Source organism: Nothobranchius furzeri, chromosome 11, assembly GCF_043380555.1.
Source record: "Nothobranchius furzeri strain GRZ-AD chromosome 11, NfurGRZ-RIMD1, whole genome shotgun sequence".
NCBI lineage: Eukaryota > Metazoa > Chordata > Actinopteri > Cyprinodontiformes > Nothobranchiidae > Nothobranchius > Nothobranchius furzeri.
The window spans coordinates 69,311,983-69,338,494 of NC_091751.1; the positions used below are offsets into that span (position 1 = coordinate 69,311,983).

General features: G+C 41.9%; 2 protein-coding genes across 2 annotated transcripts; one reads left to right on the forward strand and one right to left on the reverse strand.

Annotated features, from left to right (window-relative positions):
• Positions 1-182: 182 nt before the first annotated feature.
• On the reverse strand, positions 183-25,259 carry LOC139061941 (uncharacterized). Its single transcript, XM_070541891.1, has 4 exons — positions 25,220-25,259; positions 25,070-25,173; positions 24,303-24,600; positions 183-526 (listed from the first exon to the last, which is right to left on the reverse strand). Exons 1-4 carry the CDS (start codon positions 25,257-25,259, stop codon positions 312-314), a joined length of 657 nt encoding a protein of 218 aa, XP_070397992.1. The 3' UTR covers positions 183-311.
• Positions 14,647-23,802, forward strand: LOC107373951 (complement factor H-related protein 1). The gene is made up of 9 exons (XM_054736845.2): positions 14,647-14,804; positions 14,885-15,076; positions 15,248-15,427; positions 15,502-15,690; positions 20,426-20,482; positions 20,758-20,916; positions 20,998-21,162; positions 21,306-21,331; positions 23,601-23,802. The coding sequence occupies exons 1-9, from the start codon at positions 14,747-14,749 to the stop codon at positions 23,658-23,660; spliced, it is 1,086 nt and encodes a 361-aa protein (XP_054592820.2). The 5' UTR covers positions 14,647-14,746; the 3' UTR covers positions 23,661-23,802.
• Positions 25,260-26,512: the final 1,253 nt, after the last annotated feature.

A 26,512-nucleotide genomic window follows, 5' to 3' on the forward strand; every position in this document is an offset into this window, starting at 1 on the left:
ACTGATAAAAATGATTCAAATAGAAAGTGTATGAAATTAGGGTTGTGAGAGTGACACTTGATTACAGATTGCATTGGAAGGCTCATTCACCGTAGACAATGTAAATGCTTAAAAGTAAAATATGTTGGAGTTTAATTTTCTAACCCACATGCAGAATTGGAGCCGGGAGACCAGGTAAGAGAACAATAATGATTAAAGAGATGAGGAGTAGAGTGCTCTTGAGGAAGCTCTGACGTGCAGGGTCTGAATCTAGCGGGAGAACGCAGGAGGGAATGTAAGTAAGTAGTGCGGTGCAGGCTGGAAAAGTCTTGCTAGACAACGGGGAAGTGTAGGCGCTGAGGAGGGAGTTGGTCTGGCCTGAGGTAGAGAGGTGCTCGAAAGGGGATGAGAGATGATGGTGATGATGAATCCAAACCGTGAAGCGAGGCAGGCGGGGGGAGAGAGCGGGCCGGCTGGTAGAGCAGGTGGAGACGATGTGGAGAAGAAATCCGTGAGTTATGACTGGAGAGATGATGTGGAGTAATATCTGCAGGACAAGAATAGTAGTCACAAGAGGTGCGGGACAAAACAAACACAAGAATTCATTTACTAAAGCTCGAGACCTGGTCAACTACCCAAACAGAGTAAATCATCCGACGCTGTGTAGGTCCCAGGCTGCTCCTCTTATAGCCAGCCGGCGATTGCAGCAGAGTGGCTATCATGGCGAGCCAGCCAGGAGAGAGGTTAAAAAGGATTACCGGAGCGTGAGTGAAGGAGTACTGTTAGCGCCGTTAGCAGCTAATGTTAGCACGATCACTCCGCTGGAGAAACGTTTCTCCAAGAACCGGACCTGATATCTAACGAACTAAAAACAATCTTGTGAGTACCCACAATGGAACTAGAAACCTCACGAGATAAAATAACCGCCATTCTTTGCATCCTAAGCTGTGACCAGCTAATTGAAGTGGGTTATAATGTGAAAGGCTTTTCTACAGAGCAAGATGAGCCCACTAGAGACACTACCAGACACCACCTGATGAAAGTTATCAAACATCCCTTACCAAAAAGAAGTACACTGAAGTATACTTGAAGTATACTAAAAATGAATACAGTATACTTCCAAGTTTACTTTCAATGTACTTATCAGAAGTATAGTTATCCGAGTACATTTTTTAAATACTACTAAGTATACTTTAATACATACTTACATTAAAGTTTACTTACATTCAGACTATACTTGTACTTGACTCTATCAGAAGTATATTTCACCAAGTAATGTATAAGTATACTTAATATATATATATATATATATATATATATATATATATATATATATATATATACTTATATAATATAATATATATATATAAGTATATATACTTATATATATATTATATAAGTATATATATATATATATATATATATATATATATATATATATATATATATATATATATATATATATATATTGGAACTTTTTACTTTTGAATTAGAACAACAACATTTACATGGAGATGCATTTGAGTTTCTTCTTCCCTTCTCCAGGGCAGTGTTTCCCTGAACAAAGTTCGAATTTCCTTGTGGCCATAAGATCTATCCAACTTAACCAAATCACCAATCAGTACATATAGTTCTGACAAGCTTTCTCTGTATTCATCGTATCTGCTCTCTTCTACATTCTACATTTTACTTTGATCTAGCTAAATAACTCACCCAAACGACAAAAATACATAAATAAAAAAAAAAAATTAATAATAATAATTTTCACATGAGAGTACTATCTTTCTAACATTTGTTTTATAGGTTCCCAAATTCTTTCAAATTTCCCTAGTCCCAGTCATAGTCTTGCATTAAATTGTTCCATTTTGTAGACCTGTCTAACTCTGTCTCTCCACTGTGCCACCCTTGGGGGTTCTGTGTCCAGCCATAAAACCTTAATACACTTCTTGGCAGTCATAAGCAGAATTTTGATTACGTATGTCTCCATTATGTGTGTAAGATAGCATTCCCAGTACAAACCATTTTAACTTAAATTGTAATTTCACCTTCAAGGTTCTTTCAATTTTTCCCAACACCTTCCCAGAATGGTATGAATTTAGGGCAGAACAAAAGTACATGTGAAAAGTCTCCCACTAGCCCGCATTTTCTCCAACATAAATTTGAAACATTACTATTTAGACATGATAAGTGGAGTTTTAAAGTATGCGTCTTCACCTTCCATTCAAATTCCCTCCAAGACGGACTATTAGTTAGTTTATGGCCTGCTTCAAGTGTTTCCTCCCATTCCTTATCTGTTATCATTATGTTCACTTCCAGTTCCCATTTTTCTTTAATATCTGTATTCTTAACAGTCAAATCCTGTTGCAAAGCTTTATATATTTTGAAATCAGTCCTTTTTTTTTGACATGTCCTTTCTGTTTAACATAATCACTTCCTCCATATTGAGTTTATCCTTGCTTGAATCTTTGCCTTATTTTGAAATAACTAGTCAATTAAGTGTGAGTATTGAGTGGTACTGGACTTCTGTAAAAATAATTTTCATAGGGATGAAAAAAGTACTCTGTCTGTCTATCCTAAATAACAAATTAAGCATGAAATTACAAATTATTGTGAAATTACACGCACAGGAAGTGCTTTTATTTTGTAGCATTTGCTCAGTCAGCTCTCGAAGCTTCTCAGCAGACCGAGAAGAGCGAGGGTTGGAGGTGCATTAACTGTTGGAGGTCGCGCTTCTGTTCTGCATCTGCACCTGACAGTCACTGGTTCTGCACCACTGAGCTAAATGTAAGTAGCTGCCATAAAAGTTGCTTAAATGTTTTTAAGACGGACATGGTGAGTAATGTTGGCCACGTAGCAAGCTAATATGCTAAGTCATTGCATGAGTTAGCTGTGTTATTAACTTTGTGTGCGACTAAAGTCCGTTTATTAAATGAAATGAGCAGCGCTATCTCATTATTAAAGGTTAGCATTACTTTAGATACTTTTTTATTAGACTTCTAGAGACTTATTCCCTCCATTTTTGTCCCCTCCATCGTAATTTTTTAAACATGACGTTCTGAGAAAAAAATAAAAGCGGGAGCTCAGCGCCACCAAGTCAAACTTAAACGTCCACGTATTAAAAGTAAATGAGCAGTGGTCTCTTGTACAGCGATGAAAAAATCAGTCTGTATTGTAAACTATTTTCCCCGTAGCACCCGTGCGATAGCTTTGCAAGCAGCCTGCTTTTTTTAACCGTAGATGAGGATTGTGACCGCAAGAGACGAAGCGGTGCTGTATCTCGATGCTATGTTCCCTCCTTCCCTCCATTTTTGTCCCCTCCATAGTTTTTTTAAAACGTGATGTTCTGAGGACAAAAAAAAACAACAGTAAGTTCAGTTAGCTCGCGGGAGTTTGTCAGTTTTTGTGAAGTTTTATTTAATACACACATAGACGTCGAAATTTTGTTAATGTTTTTATCATCAAATTAAATAGTGCTCAGTTGCACATATCTTGAACCGCAGAACGCTGTTTCTATTCATTTCACAGTATTTTAGTGTTGTAATTTTGTCCTTACTGTACGCTGTTACTCCAGATTCTTTTCTTTAAATGTTGTTTTTAGCTTTGTGTGGATAAGTCAAATTACACTTGAATCTCCTCACACACACGCACGCACGCACGCACACACACACACACACACACAGATTCAATAAGCGCACACGCTGCTTTAACTCCGGCGCGCCGTCAGACTGAAGGCAGAAATGAGTGCTGTCTCCACCGTGATAAAAACTTTTAAGAGGTTATTTTTCATTCAAGGTCAAATTAAGATATTAGCTTCTGGGATGAGTCGGGTCCGCTCCAGCCAGTGACTCCTCATGAACCTGACCACATCTCATGTTACTGCAGCATTTGTTATTCCAGTCCGCGTGGCAGCGGATCGCAGATTCAGCCACACCATAAAACAGCAATAAGTCGGTCTGAGGTAAAAGTGAACATCATGGCTATATCTTTTCCCCTATAGACATTTGATTACGCACAAGTAGGTGATCAGCTCAGGTTTACGCAGAGCAGAAGGAAGGAGAGCGCTCTGGCCGCACAGGTTAAACGTTCCTACTTTAAGAAAACCGTTAAATTGCATTGTTTATGTGCTACCTGGGCACTCTAAATATTTATTTGAAATTAAATCAAAGGAAATTGTAATGGTATCGATTGTTTATTAATTACTATTTAAAAAATGAAAGTGATGGGGAATTTTTTTTAACCCTGTCTGTTTAGCTTGACATCTGATATATATATATAGATAGATAGATAGATAGATATAGAGAGAGAGAGAGAGAGAGAGAGAGAGAGAGAGAGAGAGAGAGAGAGAGAGAGAGAGAGAGAGAGAGAGAGAGAGAGAGAGAGCCATGCCCCGATGTGTGGGGGGGGGGGGGGGGGGGGGCGTCGACATGGTCGGGACATAGAAGGGGGTGCGCGGCTAAATAAGTTTGGGAACCACTGATGTAGAGCATCTGCGTTCCTATGAGCTGTCAGCCACACCGGGAAGCCTGTCTATGAATCTGCAGTCAGACTTCAATGATCCAACCCCACTCTCTGCACTCAAGATTGATGGCATGCTGCTGTTGACCCCCAAGAGGTTCATACAAGTGAGACCACTGGTGAGTAATTCTCACAGTCTGCATTTTTGATGGCACATCCTAAATAACATGACTATATATGTATGTATGTATGTATGTATGTATACAGATTTGTCTTTTAAAACTGGTGAATATACAATTTACAGGTAATGCCTTAATGCTATGAGTATTAGAGCCACTGATGGAAAAAAATATAGAATTCTGAGAAAATAAGTCATAAATCTGAGTTTAATCTCAGAGTTCTGACTGGTACCTAAAACAAAAAAAGGGAAATTGGGGAAGATTATGAGGGGGGATCAGAATTCTGACTTAAGTCTTAAAATTCAGGCCTTTTTTTTTTGTTTGTTTGTTTTGATTTTTTTTAACAAAAAAAATTCCTAAATAGTTTTTTGTTTGTTTGGTTTTAGGTTTATGAAAAAAGTCAGAATTCTGACTTTAATCCCAGAATTTTGAAATTATCTGACTTTTTTTCTCAATTCTTTTCTTTTTCTTCAGTGACTCTAATACTCTTAGGCAATACGGCAGTGTTAGGGCCACTGAAGGAAACAATTGAATACTGAGATAAATGTCAGAATTCTGACTTTATTTATTTTCAGAATTTTTTCTTCTTCAGTGGCCCTAATACCCCTCCGTATTATGTAATGTTAAACACTTCAAATTAACTTTTGAATTCAGCAGTTTATCATTAGATTTAGATGCAGATATCATTGTCTTGGAAAATTGGTCAGAGCAGTTTGGCATTGAGTTTGATTAGTAAACTTGACAGTATTTACACTCTTAATAATCTTAGGAATTACATGATGTCCACACAAGGCGTACCACTGTTCTCCATGCCCTTCCTGTCTGTCTACGTGAGGAAACCTCTGGATTTTTGAGGACATGTGTGGTAAGTCCCAGTATTGTAAATTTGAACAAATCATTCTATTTATTTATGCATAAAGACAACACAAGGACAACGCACATGAACATTTTGGAAAATGTGCCATTGTTTCAACTGCAAACCTTTGGCAAGATGTTTAAGCCTGCCACACACGAGAGCAATCAGCTGAGCAAACGGCCTCGAATGACTGTTTGCTCAGCAGATTGCTCGCCATGTGCGCCTGATTTTCACTGAGTTTTCTGCCTCACGAGACGCTGAGGTGAATATCTGACCAGTTAGATATTTTCCACCTCACAGGGGTAAAAACTCGCTGTGTGCGCACTACTGAGCTGCTGGCTGAGCTGAAATATTCTAGTGGCCAATCAAAGCACTTTCTCCGCTCACATGTGGTGACATGTGCTATATAAACCATGTGGTCTCAAATCAGTTGTCATATGATGATGTTATAGGTGACTTTGCTGCAAAGAAAACCAGGAGAGTAAATCTGTAGCAGGTCATGTTAGGTTCAGGACATGTGGTGTAGAGTCATTGGTAACGCAGTACCCAAAAACACCACTAGAGGACATTGTAAATAATCTTTTGGGTGAATTTTTATTGAAATCCTAACTGGTTCTGTTTGGTATTCTTTGTGGATACTGGTTTTGTTAATGCTTTATTGTTTGAATGCTGAAAAGCATTCAAACTATTGTTTTCCTGTTTCTCTTTATTCTTCCATATTCTGCTTCCGTACACTTTTTGAACCTCTTCTTCTCCTTCAAATTTTGAGCTATTTCAACCATTTTATATCAAAACGTTCAGCTCATTAAGCTCTTTCCAGCTATTACTTTTGGCATTGATATCTTTCAAATTGTTTGAGTTATTAAGCTTTTACTGCGAAAAATTTCCCATTGAAATGAATGGGATTGGTCAATTTTCAGCAAATTCCTATCACTTTTTTGACCTCGAACTCTCTAGGGTTCCTTTTAACTTAGAGACTTCATTCAAAGTTTAACAAACTCACAAGACTTTCCTGTTTAACATATTAAAGAGGCTTTTTGATATCTTTTACGGTTTTTCTAAAATCGCAGGTAGAAGTTGAGGTACGACTTGAATTTTTCAGAAAAATTCACAAAAGTTATAATGGAGAAAGATAGGAGCAGTGACCCTCCCTTGCTCCATTTCCAGCATTGTCCCCAGAGAACCGTAGGTCCGATTGAAATGAGACACACACTAGCTTGCAGCTAACGAATATACCTTCGTTTTGAGCTATAATTCATGACTGTATTCTAAACATTGTGGCCGTACGGTTCATTTGTTTGAGAAAATTCAAATTTAAAAAAAGGTCTCTGATCACTCTCACTTGAAAATTCCCCACTCTAAGTTTTGAACTTCACATCTTCTGTGAACAACTCTTTTGGACTACCGTAACAAATTATACCTCAAAAAGTAGGAATTTTTGTCAGCTTTTCAGAATGGGTTTCATTTTATCTGTAAGTGTTACCGTTCTTTCGCTACAAACCTCAGAAAGAGGAGAGACCCCGCTTTTCTCATTGAAACCCATGTTAAAGGAAGAGAGATTTTCTCCTCAAAACGGCTTCAGACAGCTAAACGTTTCTCATCATAGCTTCTAGACAATTCATGTTAGGCACATACAAATTGGCACAGAGGATCATCCAAGTCCTCTACCACTCACGCTTTTTGAATTTTTCAAATCGGTGCTGTACTTTTCGAATGGTGATGAGAAGTTTGACAGGTCCAATTTCACTTCTGAAGGACAGATTTCAAGGGTTCTCTCGTTAACAGGAGCATAGGCGGAGATCCCAGGGGGGACGGGGGGGAAGCGTCCCCCCCTCACACAAAGTTGTCCCCCCCAAAAAAAGTTATTGTAAATGTATAAATGCTATCAGTAAACCTGTATTGTCTTCTAAAACCACAACGTAAAAGTTAGTCTGCAAATACAAAACAATGTGTTTTAATTGTTGAGAAATTATAGTCCACCCCCCCCAATTCCTCAAGTTGGTACGGTCGGTCCACACGCGCTGTTTCCAACGGGCGGGGCTGCCGGCTTTGCCTCGCTCACAGCTTCACAGCAGCCCGCAGGCTCACAGGAAGCGGGAATCAAAAAGCCAGCGGTTTCCAGCAGTAAGTCAATTATCTCACGCTTGTTCTACAAACTTAAATATGTATGTCAAATGTGGTCAAAAATGATGCAGGAAGATGAGAGACACAGAACAGGAAAATAGTTCAATAAAAACAAGAAAACAAAACAAAGTGTTGAAAAGTAAAATGTAGGTAGATTTATCTCCACTACACACATGTAATATTTATACATTTGATACAATTCAGATCACCTTCAAAACTCAGTCATACACCTAGGGCCGTTTCAAGACATTTTGGGGGCCAAGGCAAAATGACCCCCCCCCCCCACACACACACCCACACCCACACACACACACACACACACACACACACACACACACACACACACACACACACACACAAAATAACATACAAGAGAATTAAAAATAATTTAAGGTGAAGTGCTTGCACATACTGTGTTATTGTGTGGTATGTTGTGTGTAGAAACACGTTCAATTTGATTGACCGTCAGAAGGTGGGAAAGTGCCCCGCTCCCACCCAGCCCCCTGACTGGTTGAGAGAGGTCAATCATCTTCTGGCTAAATGGAATTACACACCCACACATGTGAGACATCAAATCGATCGGCTAGGCCTAAGGAATCCATCCATCCATCCATCCATCCAACACTCAAAACAACCATCCATCCATCCATCCATCCATCCAACCAACCAACCAACCAACACACCAACCAACCAACCAACCAGCTCTATACACTTAAAACTCTATACACTTACAACTAGCAGCATTGCTGACATTTTAACACTAGTCAGAAGGCAGGAACCGCCCCCTCCTCCTTCATTGCTCTTTCACTGGCTGAGAGTTTTCAATCGTCTTCTGCCTAAAAGGAAATGTGCACCCACACGTATGGTGCATCAATTCAACCTGCTTGGTCCCAGGAGTCTTGTTTTAACTTGATATTGTGCTCTGCGTTTCATGGCAACGTGCTTAGCAACAACATTTAACAACATTTTAGACACAACTGTATCAACATACTTTAATATAGAAATGTTATTCAAAGTTTAAATGACTCATGTGTTATTGTACATAGCTTTATTAATGCAGACTTCTGTCATCTGTTACCATGGCAACACAAGGAACTACACATCACTTTAACCAAGTCTCATAGGAATGAATATAAAAAGAAGAATACTGAGCCATTAACAGACTCCTGTTTTTGAATTGTTTGTACTTAAAACTAGAAATAGGTTCAATTTCATTGACCGTCAGAAGGTGGGAAAGTGCCCCGCTCCCTCCCAGCTCCCTTATTGGTTGAGAGAGGTCAATCTTCTTCTGGCTAGATGGAATTACACACCCACGCAAGTGAGACATCAAACTGATCGGCTTGGCCTAAGGAATCCATCCATCTACATATAAATCCATACATGCTTCTATCTATCCATCCATCCATCCATCCATCCATCCAATAAACCATCTAACATCCATCCAAAAATCCATCCGTTATTTCATTTGTCCTACTCTTCATCCATCCCATATCAAATCTGAACATAAGTTCATCTATCAGTTTCAGATATCAGCAAATATTTCTAAATTCACTGTCCAGCCAATTGTAAAAATGTACCCGTTAAACTATTCTCATTCAAATGCCAGCTGTTTAACGTTTCAAATTTCCAGTTTTTGATAAATGTTCAAAGATTACATTTGTCTGCTGTTTAGCATTTTGATCCATTCTTCGCCTATATTCTGAACTACATTACGCTTGTTGGTGATTTTTTCTTCTACATATTTAAATACATACTGCTAATTTTGACAGTTCTGCTTTGTTTCAGCTTCAGCTCAGCTGTTCGGCGGCTTCAGCTTACAGTTTCAGCTGTCCAGCATTCAAACAGCATTTGTGCAACAAATGCAATTTTTCTAGTTTTGTGTTGTTTCTTATTTTTATGGTTTTTATCATTTTTCACTTTTAATTTTGTAATATTTAAATCTAATGCTTTTAGTTTAGTTCATATTATTTTATATATTCAGTTCAAAATGTTTATATTTCTACGTATTCTGAATGTGCAAAGGGCTTTTTTAAATAAAAAGAACGTCTGAGACAAAGCTATGTGGTTTCTTGTGAGTATGTACAGTCGCAGTGGAATTTACTGCAGTGTAAAGCTTGGTTTATGCTTGACGCATTCACTTTCCGCGCGGTGATGCGGCTCGCGGCTGGAACCCGCTTCACAACTCGCAGCGTTTATGGTTTGTGCGGCTCGTCTGCGGTGAGCCAATATTCTCCCAAACTGAACGGGGCAGCATGGAGCTCTACGGCATGCATCCAACACTACACCATAGTAGAAGTAGAAATCACTGTTTACAACACGGCATTTCAGCATTTTTAACAGCATCCTCGTCTTTTCCGACAGTGTGAGCTATTTCTCTCCAAGAATTATTAACAACATGTTGATCACGGTGATCTCTGAGAGCTGAATCATACAAATGTCTGTATTTACGAACCTCTGCCGTGCCGGTCCGCCATGTTTTTCCACGCCCGACCGTCCGCGTGGTTAGAAATTTTCCGAGGTGCGCGTTGCGGAAATCTTGGGCCGTGCGGAGACGTGGTGTAGGGGCGTGGTTGTTAAAATGACGCAACTTTTCCGCCCGTAGTCGTGCGGACCTCGCGGACGCGTCAAGCATAAACCAACCTTAAGGGGGCGCCACCTATAATCTTGCCTAGGGCTCCAATTTTGTTTGGGCCGGGCCTGAGTGAAGCAAGCACAGAGAGATCCGTTACTGTCTGTTAGATCCTGAGAATGACCAAGCAAATTAGCATATGAAGCTTATATCATGTATAAATATCCAGGATACTTATATAATCGATAGAAGTTGATACACCAACCTGCTTGGTCTATATTTAATCCAAAGAATAATGTTTAATTTAAGATTATTAAATTTAATAGCAAAAGTTTATTTTTGAATCAGAAGTTAGGAATCTTTGCTTTTTCAATAACCAGAAATACACACCATTCTGTGTTTATTTTCAAGAAGAGTCAAGTTTTAAAGTTAAGAATTTATTACTAACAATTTTAAACTTGACAATTTGAAACGACAATTCAGAAATGACAATTTAAATGACAATTAAAAATGACAATTCATGGATGACAATTTGCCAGCTTTGATATTAAACTTGGTATCAAAAGCTTTACCTGTGACTGGATGGAAAGCTAAAATGAAATGAGAGTTTGGATGCGTGAATGGATTCTCAGAAGGTTTCTTTCAGAGAGAGGAATGCGCTCTGGGTTGGAAATGATGGTTTTGCAGCTAACTGAGTCGTTTTTTAGAAGAACAGCATGAAACACAATCTGTGTGCTACCTCACCCATTCAGACGACCCTTCGAGCGGATCCGGAGGTCAAGGGAGGATGTTGTCAGCCTCCGGGTACTCGGTCCGGTAGAGGAGACTCAAGTGGAATCGACTCTCTGGTTCGAAGATGTCGCAGGGTACACAGTCGAGCGTTTGACTTAACTTTGAAGGAGTTTTGCATCTTACTTAACTCAAAATCAATAACTCTGAAGGAGTTTTGCGTCAGCTGGTTATCGTGCATTTATTCGAAGCTCTTATCCTCAGGATGTTGGTTGGTTCACGAGCTGAAGTTTTGCTGCTGGAAATTTAGTTTTAACAAACCCCCTCAGAACACGCCCACTCTCAGAGCAAGAAAGCTTTGGTCATGAGTCAAAGACATGTGATGATGTTACTTTTACCCTGGATATTCTCTGTGTGAGGCTGGTTACGTGCAAATGACCTTCTGGTTTACTGAACACACATTACTGATTATCATGAATAATAATTATTATTATACCCAAAGCATAATAATTCATTTCAGTAATTAAAATACATTTATACTGAACCAAGAGATTATTTATGATGATTATAATAAACAGTAATAAAGTCAAAGAGTTTATTAAAATTATTATTTAAATTATTATTGTGATCTTGAAGTGTCCTTCATTCTGGGACGGAACAGCAGCAGATAAAGATGATATTCAGCAGACATCATGGCTCCTCGCTTGTTTAATCTGTGGGGCAAAGTTACAGTCGACCCAGCTGGGAAAATGTGACCTTTGTCACAAATTAGAGGACCTTCGTGACGGTACACATCCAACATAAGATGATGTATCTAAAATGACATAATGACAGCCGAATTAGCTATCAAAAATACATTTCTCCTAGTAAGAATTCAGTTTCTACTACCCACAATGTTCATTCTTGACAGGAAGAAAGTAATTGTGGATAGGAGGCGCTAAAACCCAATACACATGAATGGGAAATGTGACATCGTTTGTCTGGGTTAGCCAGGGTTAGCTTCAGGTTAGCTTGTAGCTAATTAGATAGGGTGTCGTCAGTTGATCCCAGCCTTACAGCCCCACCCTCAGCTCCACCTCTCTTCCCTTTTTTGGAATTGTCTGGGCTTGACGGAACCTGTGACACGGTCAAAATGGCGGTGGTGGCCACCTCCCATTTCTCCTCAAAAACATTTTATTGGAGTCTATGGAAACCCATTGGCCAATATTTATATGTCGATGGGCGGAACGAATGCAGGCGTGGTGTGTTTTTGAGACACACTGCTGCAGTAATGTTAGGCTGATTGGCTGGCATGATGGTGTGTCTTTTAAAAAGGGATTTCCTGTAGGCCCTGTGATGTGTATTGTAACATCTAATTATGCAAAGTTTACCATAACCCAGAACTAGACATAGGAGCCCCCACATGTTGGCCTCGTTCTTTACGATTACCGTTGTAGCAGAATATAGTTGGTATATTCTTACACTTTTATTAAGGTCCAGAGATATCACTGATCCAAACCTGATTTAGATCATTTATCTGTGGACCGGGCCCTTAGAATCAGAAGAGGTTGTTTTTACCACAGGGAATTTTATTCAAACACTTTGTATTGACTTAGAGACAAGAAAAGAGAGAGATGGGACGTTTAAGAATGTTTATTTTATAATTATTCGAAACAATCACCAGGACTAACTCTCTAATGATGGATGCAGATGAATGTAATGCTGAAGTGTTGGTGTGTGTGTGTGTCAGTTCAGAATCTCCATCTGGTGGAGGCGAGTCTGAGTGCAAGATGTGGTTTTGTCTAACTAACCGATGGACTTCAGGATGAAGACATGAGACGCCATCTATGCCGATCTACGTACTGTGTGAGACTCCCGGGTTAGATCAGGATGCCAGGTCCTCGGACCCTCCTTGGTGCTGGAACTGGTGAAACAGCGTCGGCAGCACGACAAACCAGTCTGAGGATAGTTTCCCGGTACAATGGCAGGTTTCAGCGTCACGTAGAGAGTTCAGCTTTTATTCTGAAGGAACCGTCGTCTTGTTGGTAAAACGACAGAATTTTCCAGCTTGACAGTTCTCAGCTTAAAGTAGAAAATACAGCTGGCCAGTCTGTACTTCACTTAGCGATGATGGATTTGAGAGCTGGTCGAGTACTTGGTTGGAACAAGTTGAACCAAGTTGAACTACGTTGAATAACTCCGTTGGAACTCTGTTGGAACTAACTTAAAATGGCGTTGTTCTCTTTTATTAAGCTTAGTTGTTTATGATTCTTAGCGAATCGGAGTGGACAGATTAACTAAACACCACAGAACTCTGCCCCGCATCAGAAAGGAAGTTCTGATTGGATGAGTGAACAATGTGTCATGTGTTTACCTTATGTGAATCAGGATGTCTAGTTCAGTTAGCCCAAAGTCCTGTTATTCATTAAACACATAAATCATAACATTGTGATTTCACAGATCAGTCACCTGATTATTATTGACCAACAGTTGTTTTGATTAGCTTTATTAAAAATAAAGTTCTTTGATTAACTAATGAAAAGCGTTCTTTGTCCTTCTTCTGTCTTCTTTGCTGGAATGTAAACAGCAGAAGCAAGCGCACGACCTTGGCAATTTATGCACACTGTCACTGTGTCAAAGGGCAGCTGTTAAGGGCAGAAATGGCATATTCATAACGCTACACCGTAAATCCTCTAATACAGGCCCGGTCCTGTATTTGACTCAAGCTCATCAAGCTCCAGGCCTTTATTGGAAGGAGGACCAGTATTAGAGGCAGGCCTCAATTTCTATTTGAGCAAAATGAACTAATGGTTCGCTGGAGTTTTTGACAATTAAAATTGCGCCCACATTTTCAAAGTTAAACACATCTCTTTTAACAACGGTAGTTTCTGCTTCAGCCCTCTCCCCCCTCCCCCTGCGCAGCGGCCGCAAACTCACTGATGCGCCTGCAGCCTCTCGGAGTTCCTGCTGCTCTAAACATTAAAATAATTATTTCATTTTCTGTTCCTCACTTCTGATTACCTTCAATGGTGTCTGTTTGTTGCAACCAGCAGGTACAAAAACTAACTTGTTTTTATTTGACTATTTTTCTGTCCTGCCTGTTTATTATCTTCCTGCATCTCCTCTCAATCCTAAAGAGAAACTGCTGACTCCGACACCGGCCAAAATATGAGACCCGGCCGTTAATTGAATACAGGCCTGTATTAGAGGATTTACGGTAAATGAAATTAATTTCTGTTTGCTACTGTTAAACAGAATCTTGGTAACCTACAGAAAGTTTAAAAGAAGCAAACTTCCCCTGTATGTTGTTTCATGGGTCTGCTAATAACTGTCAAGCAGGTCGTTTTATAGTCCACACAGGACTGACAGTGACTGCTGAACACAATGTGATGTTTAGAAGTTTTTTTTTGTTTGGTTTTTACAGAAAGTCTAGTTATTGGTTTAAAACTTTGTCATTTGAGAAAGTAAAACTTTGATCTTAGTCTTTAAAAAAGTTTTTTTCTGAGAACTGACCCCAGGTACTGTGGGGTTTTCTGTTGACTTAATAAACAATGAATAGGAAGAGAAAACATATAAACATTTTGCCTGGGAAATGATCCAAAGTCATCAGTGTGAGAAAGACCGAAGTATTCAGAAGAAACTTTTTAAATGCTGAACAAAAGATTGTTTTTGTTATTCTGCCTTTCTGATGATTTCCAACATGAATCTTTTTGCATTTATGCAACAACTGTTGACACATGAGTAAGAGTTCAGAACACTGTTTGCTGTTTCTTCACTTCTTATCGTTTAGCGGGAAATGCCTGTAATTATTAACTGGTGCAAATCAGACCACAGTTTTTAACGCCGCTTTCTTGCTGTGATTAGAATCCTGACAACATGTTGGCGAAGTGTCTCGTATTTGCTCTTCTGCTCTGGATTCCTGCAGAGCTGCATGGTAAGTTGTTGGATCGGTGTTTAAATGAGGCCTACTGTGTTTCCACCAATGTCTAGTCTTATTTTCTTCATGTACTTCAGCACAGAGCCCCTTGCAGTCTTGCAGCGCTCCCACACTGGGGAACGGGTTTTTCCTCCCTGTGGAAGACTCATTTGCTCCTGAAACACACATCACTTACGCCTGTGATAATGGATATAAACCTGCAGCGAAGGGCTGGTGGGCCACAAGTACATGTAGAAATGCTGAATGGTCTCCTGGTCCACAGTGTATAGGTAAGTCTTTCAATAGTACCTTGTGGCTATAATCTCCATTATGTGTCAGTTTTCATAGTTTTTCACCCGTTTTTGATATCGGATACGAGCTCCTTTGCTCTTTGATTGGTGTTTATGCAAACCTTTTGTTTTATGTTTTTATTAAACAATTCACTGTTTTTTTTTCCTCAGAGAAAGCCGCCTGCCTTCCACCAAAAATTCCCAATTCCAAGTCCTTTGAAAAGCCAAAGCGCTGGTATGAGAATGGTGAAAAGATAGAGATAAACTGTAATAGTGGATACGTACACGCAGTCATGGAAGACAATGTAGCTGTGTGTACAAGTGGAGTGTGGTCTGTTCCAGTCTGTCAGAGTGAGTCGGTCCTTCTTCACACAGCTGTACAGCATCATTTTTGCTTAACACTTGCTCTTTCTTATTTTCCACAGGAAGTCCTGATTCATGCGGTGAACCACCCTACGTCCCCAACACGGTCATCATTAATGAGAAAGAGCAGGAGACGTTTGCTGTCCAATCAACAGTGGAGTATCAGTGTAAGGACGGATATTCTACAGAAGCAGGAACGACAGCCAGATCCACCTGTATTGAAGGAGAGTGGACCCAACCCCAAACGTGCAGTAAGTAAATTCACAAACAACTCAACAAGTTTCAAAGTTGATCATGTGACACAAACTGGTGTCGAGAAGCAGGAACCAATCTGTACGGCTTGTATATTTTAGTGCATTTTTGTGTATTTAAGCATCTAAAACACAGAAGATGAGATGGAGCAGTGCCATTGTAAGAATGAGTGATACATTTTAGGCAGAAAGCATCCGAGATGAACCAAGATGGCGCAGAGGATGGTCGCCCTGGTGCTAACGTGCGTCGTGTTTTGTTTGTTTTTGTCTGTAAATTGTGTGTCAGCGTGCTCTTACACCCGTGAAGAGCTTCTAAATGTCAGAACATCAACGCCGACGGACCTACTTCCAGTTTTTTTAGTGAGTGTGGCGGATTTGGTCCACTTTTTTATTAAGAAAGGGAGACGCCGTAGGAGAGGAAAACGTGCGAGAGTGCTCGTGCGTCTACGAAGACGCGGCTCACGTACGCCTTTACCTGGGATCTTCCTCTCCAATGTCCGCTCACTTAGCAACAAGACGGACGAACTGGCGTTGCTGATGAGACGGAACAGAGACGTTTCTTCCTCCTCTGTCATATGCTTCACGGAGACATGGCTCAACGAGCAGATCCCGGATTGCGCGCTCCATTTGGAGGGATTCCAGCTCCTCCGTGCAGACAGACAGCGGGTCTTATCTGGAGGAAAGATAAAAGGTGGAGGTGTCTGCTTCTACATCAACAATGCCTGGTGTTTGGATGTGACTGTGCTCTCCCAGTACTGTTCTCCTGCTCTGGAATTCCTCTTCATGAACTGTAAGCCATTCTACTCCCCACGTGAGTTCGCTTCATTCATTCTGGCCGCTGTTTACATCCCGCCGAGCGCGGACGTGCACGAGGTTCAACGTGCGCTCGCGGAGCAGATCCTAAGTGTGGAACAGACCTTTCCGGACTCTCTAGTTACTATTCTCGGGGACTTTAACAAGGGAAATCTGAGCCAGGAATTGCCTAAGTACAGACAGTTTGTTAAATGCCCAAAAGAGAGCAGAACACGCTGGATCACTGCTACACCACAGTCAGTGGAGCTTATCGAGCCGTGCAGCGAGCTGCTCTCGGCTTCTCAGACCACGCCATGATTCACCTCATCCCCTCATATAGGCAGAGGCTGAAGCTCTCCAAGCCTGCAGTGAGGACTACTAAGAAGTGGACCTGCGAGGCTGTGGAGGAGCTTTGCGTGTGTCTGGACACAACAGACTGGAACGTGTTTGGATCTGCCACAGACAACTTGGATGAATATACAGACACTGTGACGTCATACATAAAATTCTGTGAGGACAGCATTATTCCAACAAAAACCAGGGTCACTTTTAACAACGATAAGCCCTGGTTCACACCCAAACTGAGACAGCTGAGGAGGGAGAAAGAAGCAGCTCACAGAGCCAAGGACAGATAAAGCTACAAGGGCGCTAAGTACCTGTTCTCAAAAGAGTCGAAGAAGGCGAGATCCCGGTACAACATGCGTCTAAAGGAGCAGTTCTCTGACAATGACACCGCCTCTGTCTGGAGAGGGCTCAAGCAAATCACTAACTACTTGGGGTTGTACGAACTAGTCGACTAGTCGACTTCACGGCTCTGTAGTGACTTTTTATGCCTGTCATCGACTAGTCGCTGTCACGTGATAATGACTGACAAGATGCAGTCATCGGAAAAGATAACAGGCGATGAGCCCCTGCGCGTCTGGATCGAGGTGGAGGCGACGCGCTGTGCGGTACTGACACCGGCGGTAAAACGGACATTTAACCAAACTGTGACCTTTTCCCTCTTGCAATTTAACCTTCCCCTCACCCCCATCCTAATCTTAACCAGTTTGCGCATGCAAAGCTCTGATCGTTGACGTGCGCTCCAGACATTGCGTCCTGAGCACCGCCAAATCAGGTTTCACCACCTCAAAAACAAATTTAACACGCGATCGTTCATGTCGGCTCATTTCCTTTCATGTTTTCTGTCTGTTATTTGTGCCTGATGCGCTTTGCTGCTGCGGAGCGAGGTGCATCACCTGTTGTCCTCCGGTGACGCACCCCCAAGATTCCACTATCTCCACTCCGCTCCGCTCTGCTCCGGCACGAACTCCGCAGCAAAAACGGTCCAGTTGTAGTCGGCCGGCGAGCAGCGGTACCCCGCTGTTTTTGCGGTCGGTAGATCTTTTAGAACTGCAGTTCAAAGGTAACTCATGAGGTGAATATATATGAACCCAGGTTGCAGTTTCTCTTTAGGATTGAGAGGAGATGCAGGAAGATAATAAACAGGCAGGACAGAAAAATAGTCAAATAAAAACAAGTTAGTTTTTGTACCTGCTGGTTGCAACAAACAGACACCATTGAAGGTAATCAGAAGTGAGGAACAGAAAATGAAATAATTATTTTAATGTTTAGAGCAGCAGGAACTCCGAGAGGCTGCAGGCGCATCAGTGAGTTTGCGGCTGCTGCGCAGGGGGAGGGGGGAGAGGGCTGGAGCAGGGGGAGGGGGGAGAGGGCTGAAGCAGGGGGAGGGGGGAGAGGGCTGAAGTAGGATGCAGAAACTACTGTTGTTAAAGAGATGTGTTAACTTAGCAAATGTGGGCGCAATTTTAATTGTCAAAAACTCCAGCGAACCTACCGACCGACCCCCGCCCCGCCGCCGCTTCCGGCGTATGACGTCATCAACGACTAGTCGAAGTCGACTCGACTTTCATTACTTGACTGTCGACTTTTAAAAAAATAAAGTCGTGCAGGCCCTACTAACTACAAGCCTAGAGCCCAACATGCTGCTGACGACCTACAACTGGCTGAACAACTCAACTCCTTCTATGCAAGGTTTGAAGTGCAACACCCATCCCCACACCCCCTACTGCACAGGCTTCTTCAGCCACTCTGGTGTCACATGCCTCCCCCACCACCTTCACCACTGTGAATAGTACAGTCCCCACTGACCACCCCTCCCCCTCCACTGCCTTCTCAGTGACAAAAGAGGATGTGCTCAGGGTTTTCCGTAAGCAAAACACAAGGAAATCCCCGGGCCCGGACGGTGTCTCCCCCGCAACCCTGAGACACTGCACAGAGGTACTGTCTCCAATCTTCACGGACATCTTTACCATCTCCTTGGAGTCCTGCCATGTTCCAGCCTGCTTTAAGCTGTCCACCATTGTCCCTGTCCCTAAGAAACCCCGTGTCACTGGACTGAATGATTACAGGCCTGTGGCGCTGACGTCTGTAGTCATGAAGTCTTTTGAGCGCCTGGTCCTCCCTCATCTCAAGTCCTTCTTCTCCCCCCTCCTGGACCCTCTGCAGTTCGCATACAGAGCCAATAGGTCTGTAGACGACGCCATCAACCTGGCCCTCCACTTCATCCTGCTGCACCTGGACTCCCCGGGCACCTACGCTAGGATCCTGTTTGTGGACTTCAGCTCTGCGTTCAACACCATCCTCCCTGCTCTGCTCCAGGATAAGCTCTCCATGCTCGACGTACCCAACTCCACCTGCAGGTGGATCACGGACTTCCTGACGGACCGAAGGCAGTGCGTACGGCTGGGGAAGAATGTTTCCACCATTCAGACAATTAGCACAGGATCTCCACAGGGCTGTGTACTTTCTCCTCTGCTCTTCTCCCTGTACACAAACTGCTGCAGCTCGAGCCATGACTCTGTTAAACTGATCAAGTTTGCGGACGACACCACCCTCATCGGGCTCATCTCTGACGGTGATGAGTCCGCCTACAGGAGGGAGGTGGATCGGCTGGTGTACTGGTGCAGCAGCAACAACCTGGAGCTCAATGCTCAGAAGACAGTGGAGATGATTGTGGACTTCAGGAAAGTCACAGCCCCATCTCTCCCCCTCGTCCTGACGGACACCCCCGTCACCACTGTGGACTCCTTCCGCTTTCTCGGAACCACCATCACACATGACCTTAGGTGGGAGCCATCCATCAGCTCCCTGATCAAAAAGGCTCAGCAGAGGATGTACTTTCTGCGGCAGTTGAAAAAGGCCAAGCTGCCGGCCCAGATGATGGTGCAGTTTTACACGGCCATCATTGAGTCCATCCTCACCTCCTCCATCGCTGTGTGGTACGCTGGAGCCACGGTGAGGGACAAACAGACTGCAGCGCATTGTGCGCTCCGCTGAGAAGGTGATTGGCTGCAGCCTTCCATCTCTCCAGGACCTGTACGTCTCCAGAACTCGGGGGCGTGCAGGTCGGATAGCAGCTGACCCTTCTCACCCGGGTCACAGACTTTACGAGCCGCTTCCCTCAGGCAGGAGGTTACGGTCCATCCGGACCAGAACCTCCCGCCATAAGAACAGCTTCTTTCCATCTGCCGTTAGACTTGTGAACAGCTTATAAACACACAACCATGTTCGTCTGCTGTACTCGACATAACGTCACGTTATCGGCCATATTACCATTATTACCATTACCTGCCTTTTTTTATAGCTGAAAGTTTTATGCTAGTTTTATTATATTTTATTCTACTTTATTCTATTTTTAATTTTATTATTCATGTTATATGTAGCACATTAGTACCGAAGCAAGTTCCTAGTTTGTGAACTGTTTGTTCACTGACAATGGCAATAAACCTTTTCTGATTCTGATATAAACAGCAGAGCAAAATCCCAATGAGTATACAAAACAAATACAAACATATTCAGACTTACAGAATGTACTGCCTGGAAGTTTCCAAACATGAGAGTAGTAGTATACAGAAGTATGTCTTTGTTGTGTTTTTCCCAGGACTTCATGACAACTCCGGCTCACGGGGAGGGAACACTAAACATGTTTCAGTAACAAGTAAGAGTAATTTGGTTCTTTTTTTATCTACCATGATGGTCAGTAAGTATCCCAGATAGAGCATTATCTTTTTTATTTATGTTCATAATTGTCAGCCTGAGTACTTTAATACATCAAAAGATAAAGAGATTGTCACTTAGGTCTACTTTTTCTTTTTTTTTATCAAATTTACTTACCTCTTTGTGAGAGGATAAGATATTGGGTATATTTTGAAAATCATCACATCCAGTTGAATTATTTGTCTACCTTTAAAAAAATCTTTATTTTCTTCTTAGTTGACAATTGTGGAACCCCTCCTGAAGTTCCAAACAGTGTTAGAGAAAATGGACTGAAGACTGTGACGTACACGTGTGTGAGCTTTTATAAGTTAGTGGGTCGAGCGACTGTGGAGTGTTACAGTGATGGCTCTTGGTCTAAAGCCCCCACCTGCAAAGGTTAAACCAAAACAACAGATTTTATTCAAGATATTTAAGGAAAACTATGACTCAGATGATTAACAGATTTTCTTTTGACAGAGGACTTCTGTAAAATAAACACTGCGGAGCATCCTGACTTAAAAAATGTTGGGAATACATTTGTAGAAAATGGAGAGACACTGGAGCTGGAGTGTACAAATGTGTGGCGATTTAAAAATTATATACAGGTCCAGTGTATTGAAGGAGAACTGCGCAGGACCAGATGCAAGTATCAGTTTGAACTCATTATATTCAGATTTATCAGTAAAACAAACAAAGACACAAAATCACCAATAACATACATTTGGTAAATTACTGAAATAATTTTTATTAAATTATTTCTGCTTTGCACTTATGTCTCTTCTCAGGTTGTAACAGAGCCCAAATCATGTCGGTGAGTATTTCTGATTTTACGTAATTACGTTTTTGTTTTAAATGATAAATGACCAGGGGCCTCATTTATTAAGATTGCTTATGCAAAAAGAAAAAAAAAAACAGTGAAAGCATTTCATTTTATTTATTAAAAAACCTTGAAAAAAAAAGTGACGTCTTTAAATCAACTTTGGACCTTGGCTCTCATTTATCAACCATATTACAAACATCTGTGCGTATTTCATGCTGAGGAATGATTTTACGCATCCTGTGGTAATTGCCTATTTCTACTTGTGCGTAGAAACGTTCTTAAATATAAGAACAGCTCTGACTATGTGTAGGAACAGCGTCTAGTGGTAGAACGGGGGAACTGCAGTGCTGAAAGTCTCAGTGATCCACACATGTTCCTCATTCATAAAGTATATTAGTCAATAAATAATTATGTCGGTGGAAAAACAGCTTTCTCGCATAGTCGGTGCTAAAACCAACGAAAGACACGTGACCGACGATAATCTGACATCATATCATGACAGATCTGTGTTGGAGGATTTGGCAGCGCTCACACGAGGGAATGCGTCTTCCATGAGCGCAATCTCCTCAAAGGTCCTTCTGGAGCTATTCTGTGATCTGGGACCCATTGTGGAGTGACAGATAAACCACACGAATCTGATTCCTGTTCATATTTTATTTTACAACTACCTAGAACCTCCTCGCTGAATGACAGCTCAAAAGAGCCTGCACTCTAAGACAACATTTTCAAATAAAACCAACTCCAAACAAAACGACTCCTTAAATGTCAAATGTAACTAACAACCCTGTTACTCTACGATTTATCAGATTCAGTTTGTTATTTATTCCTGAAGGGAACCTCTCCTCTGTCCTGACCGCGTTTATAACTTCTGCAACGTGTTTGGTTATTTTGCACTTCAGCAGCCAGCTTCTCGATCTCTCCGTCAATAAAGTTTAATTTTTTCAGGAAAAACCCAGGGGATTCCCTCACGTGCTGAGGACGTGGTTTGATCAAATATTAATTCAACTCCACTCAGTTGATTTATACAGCGCCATATCACGACAAGAGTCGTCTCAAGGCAAATAGGTAACGTTCCAATACAGTTCAGGGGTCTCATTTATCAAACATGGCGTAGAATCCTTACTAAAACCGTACTCAAGCTCAGCAAAAAAAAAAAATGTACTTGCGCCAAGCAGGTCTGTGATCTATCAAACATGGAGTACGCACAGCTGCACGCAATCTCCGCTTCATAAATCGGAGACTAACGAGAATGGTTCTCAGCTGCATTTTAGTCACATCCCGCCCTCACCACGCCCACTTACTGCCATAAATAGTCAATGCAAAGTGCCCTGTGGACCTCATGTATATACATAAGCCGGCTTGTTGCAGCGCTCCGCCAATGACATGGCGACCATAGATCAAGGCAGATAAAGGAAGTACGATTTCACAGAAGCAGAAATTGAGGTACCTGGGGGTGAGGTGGAGAAATGAAAGGAAGTGCTTTTGCAAAACAAATAAGAGGAAATCCACAGAGTGGCACAGCGTTGCTGTCGTATCCTTGGGCAAGACACTCAACCCACCTCACCTGCTGGTGGTGGTCGGAGGAACCAGTGGCGCTTGTGTATGGCAAACTCACCTCTGTCAGTGTGCCTTCAATGTAGCATATCACCACCAGGGTGTGAAGCTGTGTGTGAATGGGTGAATGACTGTTTTGTAAAGCCCCTTGGGGGTTCCAGGACTCTAGAAGGTGATCTATCAAATTGTTAGGTACATTTTCTTACTAACATTGACCAAAGAACTCAGACTGGAAATTCTGTTGAGTATCTCAGATTACACTTTCTGCAGAAAGGGGAGCCAGACGGAACACACAGCAGCACTTGTGTAATATCCAGCTATCTCCCAATCTTTCTGCTTCGGTGCATATTTTTATTCACACATGGGCGTAGTCGCACAAACATTTGTCGCCCCCCCCCCCAAACTCATGGCCCGAGTGAGCACTTTAAATCGTCAAGGAGAGGTTTTCGGCGGCCGGAGCGTCCTGTTCCGGGATACTAAATTCTGAGATAACAAAGAAGCGTTTAGATACAGAAATAAGAAAAACATGCCATCTACTCGCCCACGGCAACTTGACCTCTCTTTTTCTCACGGTCTGATGCACAATTTAAAGCATCCCTGGATTTAATGAAAAGATCTAAGTTATTATAGATTTTACTTCGTATGTTTATGTATTTAGCATATGGTAAACTGTGACTTCTGCTAATAACTCCTGTTTTATTACCAGGGTAATTGCAAGATTATAGAAAATGCTGCTGCCTCCATGGACACCAGTGAAAACCGATGACAGGGGCTTGTGATCTACATCAACCATCTGTAATACAGTTATCTATAGTTGAATCCAGCAACAAAGAAAGAACATTTGTGTGGTCATTTTTCACTGTTGTTGTTACAGTGTATATTGATAATAAATCTATTATGACTGTCAAGCACGATTGTTTCGTCTTACGTGGTGCCACAGCGCTCTTGTGAGACACTCCATAAATGTTTAGCAGCTTCTGATCACCATGGAAGGAGAATCAAGAGAGAAATGGATTTGTCAAATACCCACTTTATTTTGGGGAAAATAAAACTTGTAATATTTGGTAACAACCAAAAAATAAAAATGTGTTAATCTACTGATAAAAATGATTCAAATAGAAAGTGTATGAAATTAGGGTTGTGAGAGTGACACTTGATTACAGATTGCATTGGAAGGCTCATTCACCGTAGACAATGTAAATGCTTAAAAGTAAAATATGTTGGAGTTTAATTTTCTAACCCACATGCAGAATTGGAGCCGGGAGACCAGGTAAGAGAACAATAATGATTAAAGAGATGAGGAGTAGAGTGCTCTTGAGGAAGCTCTGACGTGCAGGGTCTGAATCTAGCGGGAGAACGCAGGAGGGAATGTAAGTAAGTAGTGCGGTGCAGGCTGGAAAAGTCTTACTAGACAACGGGGAAGTGTAGGCGCTGAGGAGGGAGTTGGTCTGGCCTGAGGTAGAGAGGTGCTCGAAAGGGGATGAGAGATGATGGTGATGACGAATCCAAACCGTGAAGCGAGGCAGGCGGGGGGAGAGAGCGGGCCGGCGGGTAGAGCAGGTGGAGACGATGTGGAGAAGAAATCCGTGAGTTATGACTGGAGAGATGATGTGGAGTAATATCTGCAGGACGAGAATAGTAGTCACAAGAGGTGCGGGACAAAACAAACACAAGAATTCATTTACTAAAGCTCGAGACCTGGTCAACTACCCAAACAGAGTAAATCATCTGACGCTGTGTAGGTCCCAGACTGCTCCTCTTATAGCCAGCCGGCGATTGCAGCAGAGTGGCTATCATGGCGAGCCAGCCAGGAGAGAGGTTAAAAAGGATTACCGGAGCGTGAGTGAAGGAGTACTGTTAGCACCGTTAGCAGCTAATGTTAGCACGATCACTCCGCTGGAGAAACCTTTCTTCAAGAACCGGACCTGATATCTAACGAACTAAAAACAATCTTGTGAGTACCCACAATGGAACTAGAAACCTCACGAGATAAAATAACCGCCACACTTTGCATCCTAAGTTGCGACCAGCTAATTGAAGTGGGTTATAATGTGAAAGGCTTTGCTACAGAGCAAGATGAGCCCACTAGAGACACTACCAGACACCACCTGATGAAAGTTATCAAACATAAATTGGATGAAGTAGAAAAGAGCTATGCACAAGATGAGGTGGTACAGTTAATGAGAGCTTTTGACGTTCTTGGGCAGGAATAAAGCTAAAGGCAACGAGGCCGAGGCGCCAGTTCCTGCCCGTCAGATCCAAGAGACAAGTATGAAGAGCTGCAGCAAGAAATCAAGGCAATAGAGCTCCGGGAGTTGACGTCACTTCTCCCGGCATGCAACAGTTCAAATCGAAACGGCGCCATATTGGCAGGTAGAAGCCAGCAGCTGGATTATTTGTTATTGTCAGAAAACTCAATCAAACAGGAAATATGGTAGATTCCTGTTGTGCCCCAGGATGCAGAACAGACACGGACGACATAAGGGATGAGCCATCTACAGGATTCCCCAAGATCCGGAGCGCCGCAAACGTTGGATCATTGTAATAAAACGCATTAGTGACCGGGCTGAAATGAAGCTGTGGGATCCCGAGCAGGGGCGTCGGACTGGGGGTGGGGGTGGGGGCTACCGTTTACCCAGGGCCCACTGCAGGGAGGGGCCCTGAGACAGCTTTGAATAAAAATGTTTTATTGTTGTTGTTTTTCCCCCCAACTTACTTAATGTCTTAATAAACTTCCCTTTACCTGGATAAAGAGGATAAGAAACTGAATTTCGCCTTAAAAATAATAACTGAATAATCTCTGAGGCATCTATCACCCCTTAAGAATGTGTAAAGTGGTTTAGTCCACACCAGCGGCCAGGGGCTGCACGCCGCATGTACAGCTAATGAGACATCGCAGATGCTGACAGCCAGAGCTGGATGGAGGCAGGAGAGTCAGTCATGTCTTTTCCCAAGAAAGGGAAATCTGGCTTCCAGAAAAGAAAAGAAGGAGAAAAAGTTAATTGAACAGAAGCAAGTATTGACTAGGTTTTTCAAGAAGGACGGTGAGCAGCAGCAGAACACAGTTTTAGCTGATATTAGCTAGCTCTCAGAAGCTGCATTCATGTTAGGTGTTCAGTGTTAAACGCCTTTAGCTTCACCATCAAGATCAAATATAAATTAATTAGTGTTATCAGTAAAACACTAATTAATATATATATATATATATATATTAATTGGTGTTATCAGTGAAAACACTAATTAATATTTATATTTATATATATATATATATATATATATTAATCATAATTATTATCGCGGGCGGCCGCTGCCAATTAATTCGCGGGCCTCGCAGTAAAAACAGGTTCACTCTGTGTGGATATTTCAGCTCCTTCCCAGTCATGGACCAGGACAAACTTGGTATCGATGTGTAGCCCTCATTTACTCAATACCATTAAATGAATGGGCTTTGGGTTCTTTTTTTAGTGTACTCTCGTACGACATTCTTAAATTAACTTCTCTTTTGTTTCTGGGATCAATGAAGCTTATTCCTTAACAATGGCACTACACGCGAAAATGAACACTAGTGTCTACAGTGCAGTATCATACACCATGTAAAGTAGAGCAATGTAACCCTCC

Excerpts from the sequence above, each read along its gene's own strand:
- LOC107373951 (XM_054736845.2), top strand. The coding sequence starts at position 14,747 with ATGTTGGCGAAGTGTCTCGTATTTGCTCTTCTGCTCTGGATTCCTGCA. Across the intron at positions 15,077-15,247 it reads TCCTGGTCCACAGTGTATAG|AGAAAGCCGCCTGCCTTCCA; the intron begins GTAAGTCTTTCA and ends TTTTTTCCTCAG. Across the intron at positions 20,917-20,997 it reads TAAAGCCCCCACCTGCAAAG|AGGACTTCTGTAAAATAAAC; the intron begins GTTAAACCAAAA and ends TTCTTTTGACAG.
- LOC139061941 (XM_070541891.1), bottom strand. The coding sequence starts at position 25,259 with ATGGCGCCGTTTCGATTTGAACTGTTGCATGCCGGGAGAA. Across the intron at positions 25,174-25,219 it reads ACTGTTGCATGCCGGGAGAA|CTCTTCATACTTGTCTCTTG; the intron begins GTGACGTCAACT and ends TTCTTGCTGCAG. Across the intron at positions 24,601-25,069 it reads GTCAAAAGCTCTCATTAACT|TTGACCAGGTCTCGAGCTTT; the intron begins GTACCACCTCAT and ends CTGTTTGGGTAG.